General features: G+C 49.2%; 1 protein-coding gene across 1 annotated transcript in view; it reads left to right on the forward strand.

Annotated features, from left to right (window-relative positions):
• Positions 1–23,653, forward strand: part of ADAMTS16 (ADAM metallopeptidase with thrombospondin type 1 motif 16) — a 161,192-nt gene that overhangs the window by 872 nt on the left and 136,667 nt on the right. The window contains exons 2-3 of the mRNA XM_040492159.1: positions 38–163; positions 6,769–7,091. Coding sequence (XP_040348093.1) covers positions 38–163; positions 6,769–7,091 — 449 coding nt within the window. The remainder of the gene's footprint in view (positions 1–37; positions 164–6,768; positions 7,092–23,653) is intronic.

The following is a 23,653-nucleotide window of genomic DNA, read 5'->3' on the forward strand; positions in this document are numbered from 1 at the left end:
CCCGCGGCTTCCCTCGCGCGGCCCGGGTCTCACCGAGGTGTCGCGGCTCTTTTCCAGCAGGCACCTGCTTGCTCCGTGGGACCCGCAGCGGCCTCGCCGGGGAGCCCGAGCGGCCGGCGACCTCCCGGGTCCGCGGAGTGGCCGGCCTGGATGGCACAGGGCGGTAAGTCTGCGGGGAAGGAGGGTCCCAGTCCTGACCAAGTAGCTGCCGGTGTTGCTGGTTTACCAGGCGCTGCGAATGCTCCTTAGTCTCCAAACTCACGCATAGTATGAGCCGCGCTTTCTCGCCTTGTGAGCGAGCACCTGGGAGTCGACTTTCACCAATATTTATATTGTATTCCCTTGTGGAACAGTAGCGCTTACCAGCGTAATTGCCATAAGCAATAGCAACAGAAGAAGGAATGCGCATTTAATAAGAAAATTTACAAAAGCAAGGAGTAATCTAAAGGTGTTTCTAATTGAGGCATCCAGGAAATTATAAAGCGCAGGGGACTCCTTTCTCCACGCCTCACCCCCTCCTGGTCCTCCTCTGGTTGTTTAGATTGAAGGCTCTCTGTGTGCCCTTGACTAAACGGCAGGAGACAAAAGAAAGCCATTTTTGCCCAGTACTCTTGTCAGGGTGAAAGTGGATGGTCTTCAAGGGTTGGGACATAATTGAAATACAGTGCCGGGAAGGGTAATTAGCGTTTGCGACCTCCTAAGCAATGCCGCGCCTTAAGCCATGAGTCTGGTTCATTTGCAGCCTGTGGTTTCACTGCTGCATTTGTAAATTTCTCGTGCTTTCCGTTAAGGTTAAAGGGGAAGGCAGGTGCGGGATGTCGGCCGCTAGGCGCTTTTTATCTGAACCCAATCCCTTGGCGTTTGTTTAATATCAGTGCTTTGCAACATTTCCAACAATAAGTTGCCATATCAAATGTCAGTATTTTAGAGGAACCAGATTTGATTATCCCAACATATTTTCAGAAAATCCAGAAGATTACAGTTAATAACTCAAAATATTTGAATATAGTTTTTAATCTTTGGTAAAGACAGGAGTTGGACACACGCATTACCTATTTGGATTCTCTCTTGCTGGGAGAGTTCATGAATAGTCTATAAATGAAGCGATAGGTTAGACGAACGCTGGAAACAGAAGACTTTTCAGGACCACCAGAGGGCGCTAGATGTAAGTGATAGGAAATCCTTACAAATGACTTAGGGCTGTGTAATTGCTAGAGAAAGGTCATTATCTATTTAAAGGTCACCTTCTTGGTCTGGTCTGGCCCCTGCCTTCCTTCATGTTTCCCGTAGGATGTAATTGTCCATATTGTATTTGATTGTCCCTCCAGAGACACTTTTTAAAAGAAGACTTCTGTAAAAATTCTAGTTCTCCAAAATCATGAAAGTCTCAGGAGTTTTCAGATCACTGTACGGCATTTATAGAAAATAAGTGGTCTTGGGGCGCCTGGGTGGCGCAGTCGGTTAAGCGTCCGACTTCAGCCAGGTCACGATCTCGCGGTCCTGTGAGTTCGAGCCCCGCGTCGGGCTCTGGGCTGATGGCTCAGAGCCTGGAGCCTGTGTCTGTGTCTCCCTCTCTCTCTGCCCCTCGCCCGTTCATGCTCTGTCTCTCTCTGTCCGAAAAATAAATAAACGTTGAAAAAAAATTAAAAAAAAAAAGAAAAAAAGAAAATAAGTGGTCTTTAGGTGAGAGCATCATAGGCAGAGAACCACGTCCAGAAGGAGAAGTCAAAGGCTCCCTTCCCGAGTGTGCGTCCGCTGCTCGTGGCCGAGGCCGGCTCCCGGGAGCTGGACGGCAGCCTGGCTGGCATGAGGCTCCAGGAACCTGGCATTATCAGCTGGTGTCACAGGCCTAGCATTTCCATGACAACCACATACCATGCTTGCTCAGAAACAGAAGGGGACGGTGTGAGCCATCATCGGTGAAGTTCTAGCTTAGCGGATACACCCCCACCTCACACCCACCCTCTGCGTGTTTTAGGTCTTTAGTTGCAAACAGCTAAGTGGAGAGTTGTGCGTGTCACTGGAGGGCTCTCGTACCAGCAGGGAAAAGACGGTGCCGAGCAGGTCACCTGTGTCTGTTCAGAACAGGAGAGCCGGGGTGCACTTGGTGGGTGCTGCTCGGTTATCTAGGTATCGGTGACACACGTTGGCTTTGGACTCCCTCTTTCGGCCGTGAGGTTTGTTTAAAGCAACACGTCGTTCACACGGTGATTGCAAACTTTGCTCCGTGTCTGGAGCAGTTAAGCAGTAGGAAAGAGAAGCCCATCTCTTCTGCGAGGCAGCTGTGCCCAATGAAACTATTTTCAGACGTTAAGTCCACCCGTTTCGTTTTGGCTGATTCAGAATGATGTTTCCCTACTAGGAGATTTTAATGCTTTGCCTACAAATTGACCTTTGTGATAAAAATAGTGGCTCCCGGTAAAGAGCTAAGACCATCACAGATTCGTTAGCTTTTTACTTCTCCAGTAAGTTACTCTCCCAGGGCAAGGTGTAGACGTTCTTTAGAAATTTGTTCCATTGTGCGTAATAGACCTGTTGTGTGCTGTGCATTGCGAGATTTTATCGATTTACATTCAAACATCCAGGTAACGTGAGACAGGGCAATGCCTTTCAGGTTCACCTGGGGTGTGCTTGTAAATCTTTAACAGCAGGCTCTGTGGCGCCCAGATCTGTAATATTTTCTGGTTCCCAAGGGGTAAATACTGGCTCCCTGGTGGCTTTCAAGCTACGGATGTGACGTCACTGAATCCTGGGGTAGGGATTCAAGGTTCGGATCCGCTCTCGGCCGCTGGTACCAAGCAGCCCTGCATGCTCACAGGTGGTCCACACCTCCCGCACTCAGTTTGAAACCAGAGCGGTCTTAGACTTGATGCTGTGGTCAGAAAACCTCTTGAAATCAGGCAGTTCTGACCACTGACGGGAGCAGCCGTATGCGACGTTGTCCTCCTTTACCAAATGTGTAGGGGACACAGGTGTAATTTAAAGGATTCTCGGGATGTCAGGAATCACATTCATTTTTTTCTTGAAATCGCGAGCCAACAGCCGAGGGGATTACCATCTTAAAACCTAAGTTCAGAAGTTAATTTTTTCAGATTACTGCAGTTATATATTGACTTTTTCCAGATAGTAATGCGTGTATGATGAGATACTGTGCTTGTTTTGTTCATTCACTGAATTCTTTAGCGATGACTTTTTCCGCGTTCATTTATATGTAACCGAGAGTACACATTTGATGGTAAGCAGGGCTTTCGGGCTCAATCAGGATTCCCCCACCTTGGCGGTATTGACATTTTGTAGCGGAAGTCCGGCCTGGGCATCGGAGAATACGAAGCTGCATCCCTGGATTCGGTGGTCAGATTCCAGGAGCGCCACTGCCCCCCTCCCCCTTCCTGACAAAGCAGAAACGTGTCCAGACGTTTGTCTCCTAGGGGAGGGGGAGGGGAATCACTCCGGCTGAGAATCAGCAGACTGAACGGGAAAACAAATCTTCTTCCAGCGAACATTTTCTCCCTGCCTCTTGGGAACCGATCGTCATTAAATCCCAAAGAGTGGCTTTGCTGTTGGCACAGCTGGTGTCCTGAGGCCAACAGGTACCAGCCCTCTAGAGCGGATTGTCACTTTATGTGAAATTTTGCCGAGCTGGTCATTGAAAATTAAAGTATATGGGGCGCCCGGGGGGCTCAGTCAGTTAAGCGTCCGACTTCGGCTCAGGTCATGATCTCACAGTTCGTGGGTTCGAGCCCCGCGTCGGGCTCTGGGCTGACCGCTCGGAACCTGGAACCTCCTTCGGAGTCTGTGTCTCCCTCTCCCTCTGCCCCTCCCCCACTCACGCTCTGCCCCTCTCTGTCTCAAAAATAAAAATAAACACTAAATGTTTTCCAATAAAATTATAGTTACCACGAAATAAATCCTATTAAAGACAAAATGGAAAGACTCCACGCTCCTCCCTTATAATTGCTTTACTAGGTTTTACTGTTACCTGTGCTCTCGAGGTTATTTACATCAGTCGTATCTGTGTGGGGAGATGTGCGTAGGTACAGGTGCAGGTCCGGGGGCGCATCTTTCCACACTCCGTGTTGAGTGACGTCACGTGGAAATCAGCCACGGTGGGGGTATTACCCCAGGGGAACTGGCAGATGCCATCCACCAGGCCGTTCGTGTTTTCCCCTCAGATAGCTGGAGGTCCTGCATTTGTCAACAGGACCCTGGATGTGTTTATGTAAAAGAGGCTTATCAGTGATGCTATTTTGAGCGTAGATATCCAGTGTCCCCTCCAGATACAGGATGCATGTTACGTGACTTCCAAAACAAAGGTCAGAAGAACAGGGCTGATGGCATCTGGAAGCAGTTTGATTTTTTGAAAGTGGTAATCATCTTTTGTGCGCAGTAGTTGTGCTGATTAGCTAGTGTTCCCCAGCCTCTGTTGGGATGCACATAGGCTGGGGTGAGGTGGGGAGGGCTCCCTGAGAGCCCCGGGAGGCAGGGGGAAGAGTGCCAGGCCACACCGCTGCTTGGCACCGGCCTCTCCCCTCGGCCCGGAAAACTGGGCAAGAGGCAGGTGGGGTGGGGCTTTGCGCTCTGCCCCTCGGAGCCACCCCGGATCGGCCGCCGTCGCATACACCGGCCAGTCCCTGACCTGTTTCCCCCTTTCTCCTGTCCTTGCCTGCAGTTCAACCAGATTTGTTTTATTGTCTCATTTCCCTGGTAAACTGTGAAACAATTCCAGGGTGTTTTGCCCGTTGGGACACAAATGCCCTGCCTTGACGTCGATGTTGACGGTTGGCTCAAGTCGTCCGCCAGACCCTGCTGCGTGCGGCCCAGCTCCCCACTTACCCTCAGGGCACCCGTTCTCACCTGCGTGGCAGGGCCAGGCCCGTGGACCTAGCACTGGGCCCAGAAGAGTCACCTGTCAAAGCTCTTGACCGGCGGGGCGCCTGGGTGGCTCACTCGGTTAAGTGTCCCAGCTTTGGCCCAGGTCATGATCTCAAGGTCCGGGGGTTTGAGCCCTATGTTGGGCTGTCTCCTGTCAGCAGAGATCCTGATTCCGATCTTCTGTCGCCCTCTCTCTCTGCCCCTCCCCTGCTGTTGTCGCTCTCTCGAGATAAATAAATAAACTTGAAAAAAAAAAAAGGTCTTGACTGGAGGAGACCGCATCCCTGGAGTCACAGAGGCCATTGTCCAGCCTTTGGTAAACCCGCCACTTGATGGGGCTGGCTGCCTGGCCCTGGACACTCACCTAGCCCCAGGCTTCAGCATGGGGGGCTCCAGGCAGGGCCTTCCCGTCCGTGGCCTCCCTTGCCCTCTCCAAACCCACAAACGGTCACTGGCTGCCTGCTCCTTCCAGAGTAACCTTTCTCTTACCTGCCGGACGGCACAGGGACACACGATCAGGCACCTGTGTAGAAAGAGATCGGTTGAGAACAAAACCTCACTTTTCTAGAAACAGTAATTACCCAATTACCCCTTACTTCTGACCAAGTGCCATTTCTGTGGGATTCTGTTTTATTGTATCTTATGACTCCAAGAAACATGTCCAACTCCTGCCAGGGCAGAAGAGGGCCCCACTTCTCGAACATCCATCACAGCAGTCTCCCGACGGCACATGCTGGTAACGAAAGGAGCTTGGAACCTTCCTTCTGTGCTTCCCACAGCGGGGAAACTGACTCAGATGTACAGAGAAGGCAAAACTGGGGGGTCGTCAGTGACTGAAACCCAGCAGACCTGTGAGGGGGCCCTGAGATCTGACAGCCCCTCAGGGGTTTCCGGACTTGTCCAAAAATTGTTTGTCCGAACGTGTTTTAGGCTCGAGTCTTGTGAATCAGAGTGGGCAGAGGATTGTGGTGAGTGTCTGGAAAGACCCTGGGCTGTGGACTCTGACGGTTGGCCAAGAACTCGGGCCAACGAGAGGGTCCACCACGCTTTTCCGTGGGAGCAACCACATAGGAGCATTTCCCAACGTTAGCATCTAGAAACCCAGAATATGTCTGCGTAGGGTTTACGGGATTCCTCGATTTAACAAGAAAATATTAAAATATTAAGCAGCAAGGAATGCCCATCAGATTTGCCTTTTTAATAACTGTTTTCCAGGGGCGCCTGGGTGGCGCAGTCGGTTAAGCGTCCGACTTCAGCCAGATCACGATCTCGCGGTCCGGGAGTTCGAGCCCCGCGTCGGGCTCTGGGCTGACGGCTCGGAGCCTGGAGCCTGTTTCCGATTCTGTGTCTCCCTCTCTCTCTCTGCCCCTCCCCCGTTCATGCTCTGTCTCTCTCTGTCCCAAAAATAAATAAACGTTGAAAAAAAAATTAAAAAAAAAAAAAACTGTTTTCTGAAGCTAAAATTTGTCAGCTCAATGGAGATGGTTGTAAAAAAACAAAAAGTGTGACTCAAAGAGTATTTAGAACCATAAATGATTACGTATCATCATGAGCGTAAGGTGGAATTTATGAAATGGAACCCCACATGTCCCGTTTTTGAATTTCCTGGGTCTGTAATCTGTTTTTCCTTTGAAGTGTCATAGATTTTGCCGTACTGGGACTAGCCCGTGATGGGGCACCAGTGGCTTCCCTACAGGCTGCTTTGAAGGTTTTCCCTTCTGACTCTGTTTGCGTCCCACGGCGGAGATCTGAGGTTGGCTCGACGCTGCGATTTCCCTTCGTCGTGTTTTACCGGGAGGGAGTGTCGTCTGGCAATAAATTACATTCTAAGACGGACTCCCAGGTTCTTTTTAGAACTCTGAAATTACTCAGCCAAGCCCCGTCTTTGTCTTTCAGAATACGAGCTGGTGTCCCCCTATGAGGTTGACCACAATGGAGACTACGTGTCGCATGACATCACGCACCCTCAGAGGAGGAAGAGGGCGCTGGCCCGGCTCGGGGTTGAATCTCTTCACCTTCGGCTGAAGGGCTTCAGGCATGACTTCCACATGGAGCTGAAAGCGTCTAACCTGGTGGCTCCTGGGTTTATGGTGCAGACGCTGGGGAAGGGAGGCACCAAGTCCGTGCACGCCTTCCCGCCCGAGGATTTCTGTTTTTATCAAGGCTCCTTACGATCCCACAAAAATTCCTCGGTGGCTCTTTCAACGTGCAAAGGTTTGGTGAGTACCCGCCGCCGCTAGTGAGGTGACAGGGACAGTGGCGTGTGTGAAGGGGGAGGGCGATGAGATGTCCCTTGAGATCGTCTAGCTGACTCCTCCGTCATCGCAGGGCAGATTTCACTGATCTGTGAAAGCAGGAGAACGTTGTCAAGGAGCGCTGTCTACGAGGCGCGATGCCGTCGCCTTGGGCCCATTTGGCTGTGGCCCATTCTGGAGAAATGTCTTCATCCTGCAAAGAACAACACGAGTGCCCTGGTGGACCAGGTTGATTATTTGATCGGCTGCTTGAAAGCCCTTTACTCGTGTCATTCTGTCCAGGATCGCATGCTTACAGGTTAGGGCGTAATTCCAAATGTGACGAAGCCGTGGCCGGGAAGCGCAGGTCTCACTGGACTGATGATTCTCTGGGCATGTTCCCCATCTTCTTAGCACGGTAGAGACTTGGATGGTGAGCAGCTCGTTCCGGGAGTATTCCGCAAGACGAGCAAGCGTTTCTAATAAATTCTAATTACTTTTTATTTTTATTTATTTATTTATTTTTTTCAACGTTTATTTATTTTTGGGACAGAGAGAGACAGAGCATGAACGGGGGAGGGGCAGAGAGAGAGGGAGACACAGAATCAGAAACAGGCTCCAGGCTCTGAGCCATCAGCCCAGAGCCCGACGCGGGGCTCGAACTCAGGGACCGCGAGATCGTGACCTGGCTGAAGTCGGACGCTTAACCGACTACGCCACCTAGGCGCCCCTCTAATTACTTTTTAAACACGTATTCATCTTTAAGAGACAGAGCACGAGCGGAGGAGGGGCAGAGGGAGAGGGAGACACAGACTCAGAAGCGGGCTCCGGGCTCTGAGTTGTCCGCACAGAGCCCGATGCGGGGCTCGAACTCACGGACCGTGAGATCATGACCTGAGCTGACGTCGACCCTTAACTGACTGAACCACCCAGGTGCCCCAAGAAATTTCCATTTGATAAATGAGCAACGTCTCACAGTATGAGTGGTATGGGATGCCAGATGTCACATGGTCACAACTGAGCCAATGGTTCTTCTCTGTCTGTCTGTGTCTGTCTCTGAGGGATTGTGGGTGATCATTTCCCACGCGCGGATGCTCAGTCTCTGGCCATGATGTGTGGCAGACGTTGGTGATTTTTCACAACGTTGGAAGGTGCCCCCAACTGGCAGTGGTGGATTTTTTGTCACTTCAGAGCACCTATGGACAGTCCTTTGCTTTTCCACACAACAGTGAGCTTAGGAATGCTTTGCTCCATTCTAGGTCATTAGATAGGTTCCTTGTTAAAGTCACAGGAACAGAAAAAGATTCTATTGAGCCGATAGACAGCAGTGATTCCGTTAGTGATGGTGAATGTCGTCCGACACAATAACCCCTCCCACCCCCGTCTCTTGTCTCCCTCACACCGGCCACGAAGGTTTTCAAAGGTAAGTGCAGGTTAATTTGCTTATTTCTTTATATTTTGTATTTTATTTAATATTTTGTATTATGTTACAGGATTATAATCACTTTATATGAATGTTTTCTGGGTTGTGGAGTCATCTGAGCCTCCATTATTTCTTATGGGGAAATTCTCTTGGATGTATTGAGAGCTTTGGATTACAAGCACGTTTCTGGAACGAATTCTGCTCACAAGCCAAGGTTTTATTCTGTCGGACTTAGACATCGAACATCACTTAAATGCCTCTGGGGGTCCCCTTCGCTGGTCCCTTCATTAAGGAGCATCCAGCCAAGTTGAGAAGATACCGGCATCCCTCAGGCTGATCTAAGCCAAAATCTTAATGCCTCGTCATTTAATTTTCTTGAAATATTTCCATATTTTAAAGCAAGAAACGCTTAGTAGATACTTAGAGTCTTGAGTACATTAATCTGTCAGACACAGATGAGTGAGGTGCGTCTTAGGTAGCTGAGTGAAGATGTGTGGTCACGTTTTAAGGGCTTGACCACATTTTGAACATTTATTACATTTCCAGAAAATGTTTTACATCTGTCTTAAGCTTCTTTCTCCCTTTGGAAAGAGGGAATTCAGACTCTCCATCTTAGAAGGATTTTGTGTATGGGAGTGCGAGTATCGGATGCCCAAGTATTTGAATCCCTTCAAATACTACACATGTGCAAATGCTAAATCCCGTTAAAAATTGCCAAACAATATTAACACTTGCTTTTCAGGGGAATGGGAAATGGGCTGATCCCGTGTCTACCCTAATTTGTGAAGGGCTTCTGGTTCGAGAGTGATCACAACCGGGATTTGCCAAGGATTTGGCGGTTATTTGGCATAATTTTTATGGTTGAAGACGGTGTGGGTGATTTCTTCCATGTTCTCCCAAGAAAAACAGATCTCCCTTAATTAAAGGGCTAGAACTCTCATATAATGCATTAAAGGAAAAGATCTCCTCCTTGGCTTTTTTAACGAAAGCTCAGACCTGGAATGGAAGCCATCTGTGTGGAAGGGAGGCGCGCCGTGCCTTCAGAACTCATATCCTTGGATTTGTTTGCGGAGCTTGGGCGAGGTGCTTCCCATGACCCCGGCAGGGGTGCAGACTTAAAAAAGACTCCTCTGGATAACGAACACTGGAATTTAATATTTCAGTCACTGGAATAGGAATCTGTATGCCTTCACCATTCATCTTCCAAACCCATTAAATCCAGCTTCACTGATATTTTGTCTGTAGAGAATCATTACGAACATGACCTTCACTAGACTTATGAGTGTGAGGGGCAGGGGCATTTGCCATATGACAAATCAAAGGCATTTTAAAGAAGAAAAAGGGAGGATAAGAAGTCCTCTGTCGTTAGCCAGATAAGAAAAAATATTGAATGGGAACGTCCCTCAACTGGGTGCCAAGTCAGTTATTTCTTTCCTGATGGATGGCTACCCCATCTCTCATTCAGATCTCTTAAGGTATGAAGAAAAATGGTGTTACATTAGATGAGGGCTTCTTTAATTGGGGGGGGGGGTGAGGATCTAATTAAAGTCCCAGGTAGATCTCAGTTAAGCTTTTTTTTTTTTCCCCAGTGTTTCTGGTCGACCCACCTATTGAGTGGCAGGCAGCTGCCTGTAGAATTCTCTTTTGTTTGCCCGTTGTCCCTCACACCCCTTTGCAGACTCTAGTGGAGAGCATGATGCAAACAAGATCCCTGGTGGTGGAGAAATCACCCATACGCCGTTCTCCTGGTTCTCCCTACAGCATGGGACTGTTACCTTGAAGTTAAACTATATCGCTTAACTAAGAGTTTAATGTCTTCAACTGGAGAACTTGGTTGACAATTGTGAGAGACGGTGCAATTTGCAAACCGATAAGCAGTTTTCTCCCAGGTTCTCGGAGTTTGAGGGTGGGAGCCCTTGGCTGTCGTTGTTCGGTAAACGGGTCTGAGGAACACTGTCAAAGTGAGTAGCTGATGGTGTGGTCCTATTTATAGTCAGCAACTGTTCTTGCAAGACTAAAATGAGTGTTTTCCCAAGGATCTTGGGAGACGCGGATGAGCTTCAGAACTGGGCGGCCCTGGAGCCTTCCAGGGCCGGGCACGAGTTGCCGGTTGTCTGATGAGAGAGCCAGGACACAGGTGATGTCACCGCAGTGATGACGGGAGGGAAAATACAGGCGCCAGGAGATGCGGAGAGGGTGCATCTGGGAGGTGGCAGATTCAGCCTAGGTTCCTGGAGTAGTTTGTTCAAGCCGAATCTTCATAGGAGACTCGGGCGTGATGCCCGATGGAGGAGTCACAGGCTGCCCTGGGGAAGATTCCTAACATCGTTCACCATCATGGAGTTCTCCGCTGCCCCATCTGTAAACCCTAAAAAGACCTCTAAAATTGTCCCGGTACTTCCACCAAGAGTCTTGATTCAAAATATTTCTTATCTCACCGCACCAGGTTATTTTATTTTAAGTGCTTATTTATTTATCTTGAGACAGAGCGAGTGCACGTGTGGGGGAGGAGCAGAGAGATAAGGAGAAAGAATCCCAAGCAGGCTCCGCACTGTCAGCACAGAGCCAGGCGGAGGGCTCGATCTCATACACCGTGAGATCGTGACCTGAGCCGAAATCAGGAGTCGGACGCTCGGCTGACTGAGCCCTCCAGGCGGCTGAAGGTTATTTGTAAAAAAGGCAGTGTGTGTAATTGCCATGTCCCTACCTAACTGACATCACAGATCTGCTGTGGTGACCAGCATGGGTGTGTAAATGTGTGGGCACAGCAGGTGCCTTTCAAGAATGACTGCACTAGTGAGCGCGGGAAACAGCCACGGCCAGGACAAGAGCGGAAGAACCCGGGCTAACTTGCTGTGGATTTTGTGCCGGATGCTTGGCTAATAGCCTCACTGTTGTTATCTCACTTAGCCTAATGACCACACTGACATAGGTACTGTTTGTTTTGCTTTTTTTTAAGTTTATTTATTTTGCAAGAGACAGAGGCAGCAGATGCAGGGCAGGGGCACAGAGAGAGAGGGAGAGAGCGAATCCCAAGCAGGCTCTGTGCTGTCAGCACAGAGCCCCACGTGGGGCTCGATCTCCAGAACTGTGAGATCGTGAGCTGAAATCAAGAGTGGGATGATTATCTGACTCAGCCACCCAGGCACCCCAGTACGATTTTTTTTTTTAAAAAACGGCTTTGGGGCGCCTGGGTGGCGCAGTCGGTTAAGCGTCCGACTTCGGCCAGGTCACGATCTCGCGGTCCGTGAGTTCGAGCCCCGCGTCGGGCTCTGGGCTGACGGCTCAGAGCCTGGAGCCTGTTTCCGATTCTGTGTCTCCCTCTCTCTCTGCCCCTCCCCCGTTCATGCTCTGTCTCTCTCTGTCCCAAAAATAAAATAAAAAACGTTGAAAAAAAAATAAAAAAAATAAAAAACGGCTTTATCGACATGTAGTTTACACATCATTCCCCCCCTTGGAAACGTGTAATTCAGGGGTTTGTAGTAGGTTTCCAGATCACAACCACCTAATCTGAGACTCTGCATCCCCTCGGAAGGAAACCCCTGACAGTTCCCATCTCCCCAGGCCCCATCAGTCCTGGGCCCACGAATCTTACACTCAGTCTCTATAGATTTCTTTACCTCATCTGGCGATTTCCTGTAGAGGGAAGCATACATCATATGGTCTTTTGTGACCGGCTTCTTTTCCTTAGCATAATGTGTTCACGTTTCGTCCATGTTGTAACCTGCATCAGAACCTCATTATTTTTTTAAACGTTCACTTATTTTGAAAGAGAAAGCACAAGCAGGGAGGGGCCGAGAGAGGGGGAGAGAGAATCCCAAGCAGGCTCCACGCTGTCCGCAAGGAGCCGGACGCGGGGCTTCAGTTCACAAACCATGAGCTCGTGACCTGAGCTGAACCAAGTGTCGGACACTTAACCACCCGCGCCACCCAGGCGCCCCCGTGCGTTATTTTTATGGCTAAATAATAATCCCGTGTACACGTATACCACATTTTTTATCCCCTCGGCAGTCGATGGATATTGTTGTCTCCACTCTTTCTGGCAATTGTGAATAACACTGCTATCCGTGTCCTGATTCTTGTGTGGCCGTACGTTTCTTTTCTCTTGGGTTTATACGTAGGAGCGTAACTGCTGCGTCCTATGGGAATCCTGTGTTTAACATTTTGAGGAAATTCCAAACTGCTTTCCACAGTAGTTCTCCCACCTTGCATCCCCCTAGCGTCATATGAGGTTTCCGATTTCTCCACATTCTGGCCCCCACGTGTCCATCTTCTCGATTACAGCTCTCTTGACGACCATGGGGTATCCCACTGTGGCGTCGAGTGGCTGGATAGAGAGCATTGGTTGACAGTCTTGGTTGTTGTTATTCTTGTTACGGCTTAGTTACTGTGTTTTCCTTCCGGCGCTTTAAAGATGTCATCCTGCCTCTCGCCCCCTGTTGTTTCTCAAGAAGAAGTCTGCTGTTTATTTCATCGCAGTTTTATTTTTTTATTTTGTGGCTATTTCCCGATTTTCTTTTTTAAAAATTTTTTAATGTTTATTTAGTTTTGAGAGAGAGAGAGAGACAGGAGGAGAGAGAGAGGGAGACACAGAATCAGAAGCAGGCTCTAGGCAGGCCCTGAGCTGTCAGCACAGAGCCCGATGCGGGGCTCGAACCCATAAGCCACGAGATCATGACCTGAGCCGAAGTCGGATGCTCAACCGACTGAGCCACCCAGGCGCCCCTCCCGATTTTCTTTCGGTCTTTGTCTTTCTACCTTTTTACTGCGATTATGTGCGCGTGTGGCCATCTTTGTCCTCACCTTTTGGGGCTCCCATTATGCGTATGTTGGTGTGTTCCATGGTGTACTGCATTTCTCTGAGGCCCCGTTAATTTTCCTTCATTTGCTTTTTCCTCTGAGCCCTTCATCTTGCACAATCTTTATCGATCTGTCTTCAAATGCACTGATTCTCTGCTGGCAGTTCAGATCCACTACTCAGTTTCTATAGTCAAGTTTCCTTTGTGATACCGTAGTGTTTTTGGTTTTGGTTTTTTGAAAGAGAGAGAATGTGAGTGTGAGAGAGAAAGAGAGAGAGGGAGGGAGAGAGAGAGAATCCTAAGCAGGCTCCACGCTCAGGATATGCAGAGCCCGATGTGGGGCTCCATCCCACGACCCTGGGATCATGCCCTGAGCCTAAATCTGGAGTGAGACGCCCAACTGAATGAGCCACCCAGGCACCCCTGGGATATTGTACTTTTTAAACCAAAGAATTGCCATTTGGTTATTTTAATAATTTCTCTTAGTCCGTATTTTACACCTTTGTCGCCGGGCCTTGCTTTAATTCTTCAGACGTCGTTCCCTTTGGTTCCGTGTTTACAACAGTTGCTTTGAAGCACGGGTCTCCTAAGCCCAGCATCTGGGACCCCTCAAAGCAGTTTCCGTGCCTGTCTCTTTTCACGTTCGGGGCCACACTTTTCTGCTTCTTTGCATGTCTCATCGTTTTCTGCAAAAACCGAGCCTCGCGGAGAAGGGTGGCGACCCTGGACCCTACCCACGGTCTGCCGTCCAAGGCTTCCTGCTGCTGTTTCTTTTCCTCCTGTCGGTTTCGTGACTTGGCAGGACTGCTTCCGTGCAGCCTCCGATGTCGCTTCTCACGAGTGCCACCTGGAGCTCGTGCGCCGTCTTCCAGAGAGCCCGGCGTGCTGCTCTGCGGCCGTTGGTGGCACCCCACCTGCTCACCTGCGCTAACTGCTAGCGGATTGTGTTGTTGTTGGGGTGTGTGTGTGTGTGTGTGTGTGTGTGTGTGTGTGTGTGTGTTCATGTTTTACGACGCCCTGGGGCATAAATTGCTCGGCGGTCTGACCTTTGGAGGGCTCCAGACAAGCTCTTGCAAAACTGCTCTTTAATCAAATCGGACTGTGAAGCAATTTGTGCTCCAGAGTGGTAGTGATAAAAAAAAAAAAAAGAAAATGAGCCCCTTGAGGTGAGCCCCCCTTCTTAAAGCTGCCGCTCCTCCTGGGTAGGACACATGTGCCCCTGCGTGGAACGAAGGCCAGCAGTGTCTGCTTCTCCCCGAGTGCCAGGCACCCCTACCCTATGAGTGGGGCTCCGGGTGAGGCTGTGGGTACCCAGTCCCCTCTGCTTCCCGGCCGGCAGCTGCACCTTGCAGATGAGCTGGTATGGGGACGGCCGGGGTTCCCTTATCCTCAGCCTGCTGAGTCCGGAGAGGAGCTTCTGTCCTGAGAGTTGTGGCCGCTTGTAGAAGGCAGATCGGTTCTCGTGGCTGCGCCTGCCCGGAGCACAAATGTTGCGGTAGGGGGAGCAGAGGGGCAGGAGGCCTGGTAAGCAGGCCGCTTACCTGGAAGTGTAGCTCTAGAATGGGAGTCGGGGGAACGGGAGGCCCTTGTCTTCTTGGGAGCTCTGTCCCACCGACTGGGGGCAGCGTGAGGCTGTGACTGGCCCACGGCCCAGAAGCCACCAAACTTTCACCATTCTTTCCAAGATTTATGAAATTAGAGTCCGTAGATGTGTCTCCCCGTTTGAAGCCCTGAGGACAATTTACAGAGACTTTTAATGGTTCGGGTGTGTGTGTGTGTGTGTGTGTGTGTGTGTGTGTGTGTGTGTGTGTAATTTCTAGCAGTTAAATGATCGTTTCACTGGAGAGCAGATCTGTCCCACCCCGTACACTTCCGTTCTGGAAGTCAGTCTCCACTAGGTGCTGTCATCGACCCATTTTACAGATCATTGCCCAAGGCCACTCTACTGTCCCCTTGTTACAGACGACTCCCTTGGTCATTCTTAAAAGAGTGGGCTTGGCATCCCGGAAGCCTGACTTGAGAGCTAGCTCTTCAGACAATAGTGCACTCTTGCTTCCTGGGATCGCCAGGACAGAGAGAGACAGGGTATGGGTGGGGGAGGGGCAGAGAGAGAGGGAGACACAGAATCCGAAGCAGGCTCCGGGCTCCGAGCCGTCAGCACAGAGCCCGACGCGGGGCTCGAACCCACAAAGCGTGAGATCGTGACCTGAGCCGAAGTCGGACGCTCAACCGACTGAGCCACCCAGGTGCCCCTGAGTGATCGTATTTCACATTTACAGATAAAAATATTATATTTACCCAACTTCTGTTTTGAGGTATAAATAACTATACAATTCGTTTTAAAATTCGTGTCATCTGATTTCTTTCCGTGACTGCTGAACACCCTAAATTTTCTGTCGGGGCATATAGTTTATTCAGAAAGGATTGATTCGGTAAGGTTTCTGACAAAACAATGTTTAAAAACTCCCATTAGTCAATACTGTTAATGAGGCTTCTGTAGATAAGGATTTTGTGGCATATGATGGGATTAGATTTTCTTAAAGTATTTCATGCAAGTTCTGTACTTAGATTGTCACCTTAGCTCCCCCCTCCCCCACAAAAAACAAGTCTTTCCACTGCCTTTGGCACAAAATCTGTGTGAAATTTAGCCCTTCTTATGTAAATCATTGTGTTTGTTAAAGCTTTTAATGCATAGGATACATACCCCTTCTCCTAAAATCCAACTATTCTCTTGTTTCCGGCAATGTTGGAAAACCGGTAAATCCCACAGTTTCCAGTGTGCTTAAGAATTCCTTCACATGGTGGGGGTGGGGGCGGGGGTGGTGGTGCCTGGGTGGCCCAGTTGGTTAAGCATCCGACTTTGGCTCAGGTCATGATCTCAGGGTTCATGAGTTTGAGTCCCGCTTTGGGCTCTCTGCTGTCGGTGTAGAGCCTGCTTGGGGTCCTCTGTCTCCCTCTTTCTCTGCCACTCCCCAGCTCATGCTTGTTCTTCCCCCCGCCCCCCCCCCCAAAATAAATAAACATTAAAAGAAAGAAGAATTCCTTCACTTGGTTGGAGACTTACTCGGTGCGCTGGTCGGAGCGGTCCTAGGTTTTATTCCCAGCCTCAGACTCCGGGGACTCTCTGGAAATCCTAGTCATGGAGAGTTTTCCTGTAGCACCCAATAAATCCTCGGAAACTGTCTGAAATATTGCCAGACTTTTAACTGACTTTGAGAAATGTTCTGGAGTCAGTAAAATAAAGCGGGAGTGGAGGGAAGAAACAACAACAGAGCTGGTCAGAAGAGACAATCTGAGTTTTTAAGAATTGTGCCGCAATCTGAGAAGGCCAGTGGTGGCACGACCAGGTTGAGAATATGTCAGGCTTGGGAGGCATGTAATAACGTTGTAGAGAATGTACTTTTTTTAGAGGAAGTAAGGCCAAAGTTGGTAGCTGTTAGGAAATGTAAACATGGGTGTGGGGGACCAAAGAGCATGCCGGATAATTCTGTTTCTGCCGATTCCTTAAGAATGAATGTAGTTAAGAATTTTGAAATTGACAGACATGAATGTGGTTCATCACCAAAAATAGATCCAGGTTCCCGGTTTGTAAGATGATCTTTTATGCTTGAGGTGGCCAGCGATTCTTCTGTTAGCTTCCCATTCGCTGTGAACAGACATGACCTGCCTAGAGAAATGTAATGACAAAACCTAGAGGTTTCTTCCACTTCCCTTATTTCTCAGATGACGAACCTGAGCTTCAGTGCGGTGCGGTGACGCGGCCGATATCGCAGAGCCAGCCGAGTTTAGACAGGTGTTGGATGTGCGCCTTCAGATTCTCGGTCCAGGGGTGTGTTCACCGAACACACTGGATGCTATTGCTTTTTCATATACCGAGGAACCAACAGAAAGCGTTTAAGTGTTGGAATATGAACCAGAGATTCTAAAAATAAAATAAATGTGTCTTCGGTCTGGGGATCTGGGCCAGGTAGCAGTGGGGGAGAGGAGAGACGGCCAGCTTCCCTTCCGGTTGGGGTGGGGTATTCCCAGTGCCCCTTATTAGAAGGCAGATGCTTCTCCCGCCACCACCAAGGACGACACTCAGAGGGACTCATCATGGTCGGTAGAATATTTGCTGGAAGGATCATCTTCAGGTGCTCATCTCTACAACCAGTGTGACCAGCATGTTCTTCACGGGCAAGATTGGCCTGAGACAGCCAAATGGGTCTCTTTGGGGGAGCAGGAATGTGACCCCGCGGTCATTTCCTCTGGGGGATGATCCAAGTCTGGGATTCTCTGAAGGACAAGAATCCCTGAAGCCTGCTTATTAGGCAGTGGCTATTCAAGAGAACGTCCAGCCCAGTCTAGAGATTAAAAGAAGGGACCGGAGGAAACCGTGCCTTTTAAAGCAGGCTCCTGATTGCCTGAGGTTCAAGCAGAGCAGGATGGCTGTTTTCTTCTTAAATGTCACTTTCCCTGACCCACACATCTAAAATCGCCCACTCTTCCCCCTCCAAACCTACTTCCCACCCTCTTCCCTGCTGTCTCTTTCTTGGTCTTTATTGTTACCTGTATCAGTCATAGTCCAGTTAGGACCCGGAAACCGCACAGCTTGGTAAGAGAGAATTAATGCCGAGCATGAAGGTATTCGCTGAAACATTAAAAAGAGAATACTAAAGCTTTGCAAGATGGAAAATGCAGTTAACAGGTACTGCCCCTGCGGCTGAGGGAACCCAGTGAAGGAGTTGTGGTTATCACAATTTAGATGCCTCAGGGAGGCTCAGACCCCCAAGCGGGAGGCGCTGGCCAGCTGGTGCTGGACTCTGAGGGGGCATGTTGCTGGTTCTTCAGGTAAACCCTAAACTAGAACAGACTGTCACTGCCAGGTGGAGCAACGCTGACAGGAACAGGAAGCAGACAGGAAGTCCGCAGGGGCAAACCGGAAGTCCACAAGGGGAAGACAGGAGGTCCACAGGGGACAGACAGGAAGGAACAAGTTCTTCCACGTTCTTCAGTCTGTCCAACCCCTCACCGAATGGGCTGTGACGGCGATGAAGAGTGAGCAGCTGGCAGAGCAGAAGTGGGATTTGCAGAGTTCTGGCGCCAGCACCACACAGCACAGTTTAAAAGGGGAGCTGGGAGCTAAGGATGATGTCTTCACGGTAAGCAAGCTGGCCGCTAGGCTAAATGTTGAGAGGGTAGCAGGGATTCGTGTCTGACTTCTGCCTGGTTTATCCTCAGCGCTGTCAATAGTGTCTGACATACAGTAAAGCCCTCAAAACTGGATTCGATGAGTGAGTGATTTTTTTTGGTGGCAAAATGGTCCTGGCGCTTTGTGGAAATCATCGCGCAGACACTGGTCCGGAGGCGGGAAGACACGGAGACCCCAAAGCCGAAACAGCAGGGACACCGCAGCCCTGTCCACGGAAAGACTGGACCGGCCGTAAGGACCAGAACTCAGCAGGCCTGAGAGCTGGAATATTCCCGGGTGGGGCTGGGGACGCTGGACCCAGTGCACGCACCCATTCCTTCCCTATCCGCTCATCGGGTTCAAACCAGATCTCTTGCGGTGTTTGCCTGGTGGGAGAGGCAGCCGCGTCTTCAGTAGGCTTGAAAGTCGTATTTCGGGCCTTATTATATGGGAACAAGTTGGCGCTCAGGGCCTCGTGTGTTCGTGTGCTTGCAGCGTCCATGTCCGTGTAAATCCCTCCCAAAGGAGAGATTGGGGCGTCATCATCCACAGGCCCGAGGCCAGACTGTTAACAAGACGAGGCCCGTCCTTGCTCACTTCGGACAACAGGGGGCGTCAGGAGCCCCGACTGTGGTCTCAGGTTCCTGGAGTCTCAGAACTCCGCTGTTGCCGGCGTTACCACGCTCCGTGCCCCGCTCATTCCAGGCATGTGTCACTTTTGCTGATTTTGATTCCTTTGTCTGAGGACGGCAGTCATCTTATTGCACATGTATCTCACCACTTGAAGAACTTGTTTTACTGATTTTTTAAAGGAAAAACAGCATGTGTTTTACAGACATTCAATCGAGTCAATTCAGTGTTTTAAAATAGTAGTGAAAGCAGTGTGCGTTTCATATTATCTTTTCTATAATTTCTGTGAAATTACAGGAGAACGAAATAAAAATATGTCATTTGCAAATTTACAGGCTAGAGAAATGTAGGCAATATTCCTATGTTTCCTTTTGGTCCATTGATAATAGAGGGACGTACCCAATAAGGTATATGCTGTCATTATATGTAAAAAGTTACCAGTTTCCGGGGCGCCTGGGTGGCTTAGCAGGCTAAGCGTCCAACTTTTTTTTTTTTTTTTTTTTTTTTTGGAAGACAGAGAGACAGAGTGCAAGCAGGGGAGGGGCAGAGAGAGAGGGAGACACCGAATCCGAAGTAGGCTCCAGGCTCCGGGCCGTCAGCACAGAATCCGACGCGGGCTCCAACCCACGAAGCGTGGGATCGTGACCTGAGCTGAAGCCGGATGTTTAACCCACTGAGCCACCCAGGCGCCCCAAGCATCCAACTCTGGATCTTGACCTAGGTCATGATCTCATGATTTATGAGTTTGAGCCCTGCATCGGGCTCTGCACTGACAGTGTGGAGCCTGCTTGGGATTCTCTCCCTCCCGCTCTCTCTGTGCCTCCCCTGCTTGTGCATACACATTCTCTCTCTCTTTATTTAAAAAATGAAGTTACCAGTTTTAAAGCAAAAATTAAACTAGGATAAAAATAAATATATATATTTATGTATGTATTATATTTATATATATTTATGTATGTATTATATTTATTTACATATGTGTGTGTGTGTATATATATATGTGTATATATATATATGTATCTCCACATGCTGTTACCAGATTTACAGTGATGCTAAGATGTTTGGTTGCCTTGAGTTTAAAAATTGTACTAAAATAATAGAAAACTTAAGTAGGCAATGACATGATATATCCAGTCATCCCAGTTTTTTATCATTGAATAATTGTATCTTCAACCGTTAGAAATTTGGAGCAAAACATGTAAAATGAAATGCAGTTGAAGCATTTGGTGACTTCATCCAGTATGCAACGTCTGTGAAAAAAAATATTTGCCTTGATGACGACCTTAAGGTCATTTCATTCTATCATAATTTATATTTCCATATGAGTACGTTGTATGAATGGTGAAAAAGCAGGTGCTGACCCTTAGCTGTGATAAGCCACATTTAAGTTCATGGCTGTTGGGAATCCTTTCAGGACTGCCAGCACCCAGCAGTGTTCCTGGCCCATGTGAGCAATTGGATGGATGGATAGGGGGGGTGGATGGGTGGGTGGATGGACAGACAGTTAAATGGCTGGCTGGCTGGCTGGCTGGATGGATGGATGGATGGATGGATGGATGAAAAGTCCTTGTGTTAGATACTAGTTCCATTTATGCTGGAGACAGTTCCTAAGAGAATCTCTAAACAAATTTTAAGTAAGAAACACTGCAATATACTTGGGTCATGGGATATGATATAACTTGTATAAAGTACAATTCAAAAAGCTAAGTGGATTTGCCCACCTCTTAGCTTCTTGTACCTTATTGCATGAGCATAGAGACGAAATTGTGTCTCTGCTTCTTGGACAGATGTCTTCTTTAGCTATTAAGCTTATGACGAGGAGGATTGCCTGTTGTGCACGAGGATTTCTGAAGAAGGGTATTCTTTTCTTTTTTTAATGTTTATTATTTTTGAGAGAGAGAGAGCAAGTGGGGGTGGGGTGGGCAGAGAGAGAGGGAGACACAGAATCGGAAGCAGACTCCAGGCTCCAAGCTGCCAGCACAGAGCCCGATGCGGGGCTGGAACCCACAGACTGCGAGATCATGACCTGAGCTGAAGTCGGCTGCCCAACTGACTGAGCCACCCAGGCGCCCCTGAAGAAGGGTATTCTTAACCCACCTTGAATCCTTCACAAAGAGTGATGCAGTGCACTTTCAGGGACGAAAAGCTGGCACTCACCATAAAATAAGAAAAAAAAAATTTCCATTTCTACTCTGTTAAGTTAGCTGAGATAAATATTAAGCACTCTGTAAATCAAAATCCAGAACCAAGGTAGTCAACAAGCATTGGAGCCCCTACAATCGAAGGCCTGTGGTCGTTATCCTGGGAAACAAATGAACAGAAAAACATGCACTGTCTACATTCTCCATGCAAGGAAAGATCTCTGTTTAGATGGACATATACACAAGAAACCGAGTCAAATGACTACTTGAGACAACAAAAAGGGAAACATAATGAGAAAACGTAGCCATTGGAGTCACACGGGGCTGTTCACAGGGAGTTTCTCTCATTTCCTAGCCCAATGGCTCTGTACTCGGCTCTTCCCGTTTCCTTAATTTGTAAATAACCCCGATGTCACCGGCTGGCGGGAGGATGGAGCGAGGCAGCGTCTGCCGAGAGCCCGCAGCACAGAACTTAGCGCACAGTAGGAGCTGAGCCCTCGCCCCCCTCAGCCTCCCCCGTGTAACTGCGAAATGTGGGCACAAACCTAATGAGAAGCGAACTGCCCAAGAGCCAGCAGGCTCGCGTCAAGTGAGGGAACCAGGAGGTGACACTGACCTTCAGAGAAGCCCCACAGTTGAGATGGGAGTGGAATTAGGATCTGTCGTATTCACACTGGAACCTTCTGGGTGGGTGATTTGTTGAAAGCCCCCGCGATGAGAAGAAGACCGATCCTTTGAGCGAACGCTTGAAAACGCAAGAGTGTCATTTTTGCAGTTTGGGGAAGCCTTGCTTTGTGCCCACGCGGGTTAAGTTCTCCATTCTCGGCACCTGGGAGGTTGCTTTGTGCTTCATAAGGGATCGTAAGCGAGGAGAGTGCCCGAATCGCTCCCTTTTTGACTCTGTGGTCCCCCTGCCGCAGCCACCGGGGCCATAAACCTTGTTTTACTTGTAGGGCTTCTCACCGAAGCTGGGGGAGTTTTGACTACGCCCTTTGCAGGCCATCATTAGGTAATCAAACTAGGAGTGATGGTTGCAGCACGATCAGCCAGAGGAGAAGCGAGGCTATTTTATAGCACAAGCGCTGTGCCCAGCAGAAATGTGCAAGTACGTGTGTGCACAATCTGGGAAGGTAAATAGCGAATGCTTCAGCACAGAAGCGCTGGGCCGCGTGACCGTGTGTGCCACACGCAGAGACGGAACACGCTGTGCGTTCCTGGGGAGGAGTAGCCTTTCCTTCACCAGTCGGCATCGTCATTCTGAGTTTCTCATATCGCTTTGATACGTAACAGGATTATGTTCACCCCTTAAAACCTTTGTGGGGTCTACCGTCAATCGTAATTCCCAGCTCCGCCCCCAGTCATCCAGTATGTTGTGCACCGGGGAGCAGCGTATGGGCTTACTCGTTCTAATAAAATTAAGCTGACTCTCCCCATCCGCGTTCAAGTTCCCTGTTGGGAACCCTCTGAAAAGAGGGCGAGCCATGCATCACCAGAGCCAGTTGGTTTATGAGGTTTTTAGAAGATAGCTGATGCCCACGTATTTGAAATGGGCCCCCGTCTAAAGAAGAGTGGGAACCCCAGGCTGTAGTAGGCACGGGGACTTTACGGGATAACAGTTTTGTCTGAATTTGGGGTCTTTTTCCAAGTAGGCTCTATGCCCAGCAGGGAGCCCGTTGTAGGGCTTAAATTCGTGACCCTGAGCTCAAGAACTGAGCCGAGATCAAGAGTTGGACGTTTCCCAGCTGAGCCACTCAGGTGCCCCTGAATTTGAGTTGTAAATACAGGCTGGGTCGGGCCAAAGTTTACATTTACCTGGACTAATGAGAGCCCTTACATTTATTTCACTTTAAAAATGGAAACAAACCCCTGGCTTCACCTCGGGATGGAGTCTCCAGATGTGCAGCCGGGGCTAAAAACTGGCAAGCCCAGCTTTCTGCCTCACTAGAAAGGTGCAGCGTCCCAGGGACGTCTGTGCCTCTAGATGTACGACGGGACGCACAGGGTGTGGACTGATTTGGGCACTTATGTCTCACAATGTGAAGTGTGTTAGGAAGAATAATTTGACAGTCTCGCAGATTGCAATTTAAATGTAAAAATGTCTCGAGGCCCATAACCTAAAATTAAATTTTGGGGGTGGCAGGGGCGCCTGGGTGGCTCAGTCGGTTGAGCGTCCGACTTCGGCTCAGGTCATGATCTCGTGGTCCGTGAGTTCAAGCCCCGCGTCGGGCTCTGCTGACAGCTCGGAGCCTGGAGCCTGCTTCAGATTCTGCGTCCCCCTCTCTCTGTCCCTCCCCTACTCATGCCCTGTCTCTGTCTGTCTCTCAAAAATGAAGAAACGTTAAAAAAATTGTTTTTAAATAAAAAAAAATGGGGGGCGTGGCAGT

This window comes from Herpailurus yagouaroundi, unplaced genomic scaffold (assembly GCF_014898765.1).
Source record: "Herpailurus yagouaroundi ecotype Mexico unplaced genomic scaffold, PumYag 29, whole genome shotgun sequence".
NCBI classification, from domain to species: domain Eukaryota; kingdom Metazoa; phylum Chordata; class Mammalia; order Carnivora; family Felidae; genus Herpailurus; species Herpailurus yagouaroundi.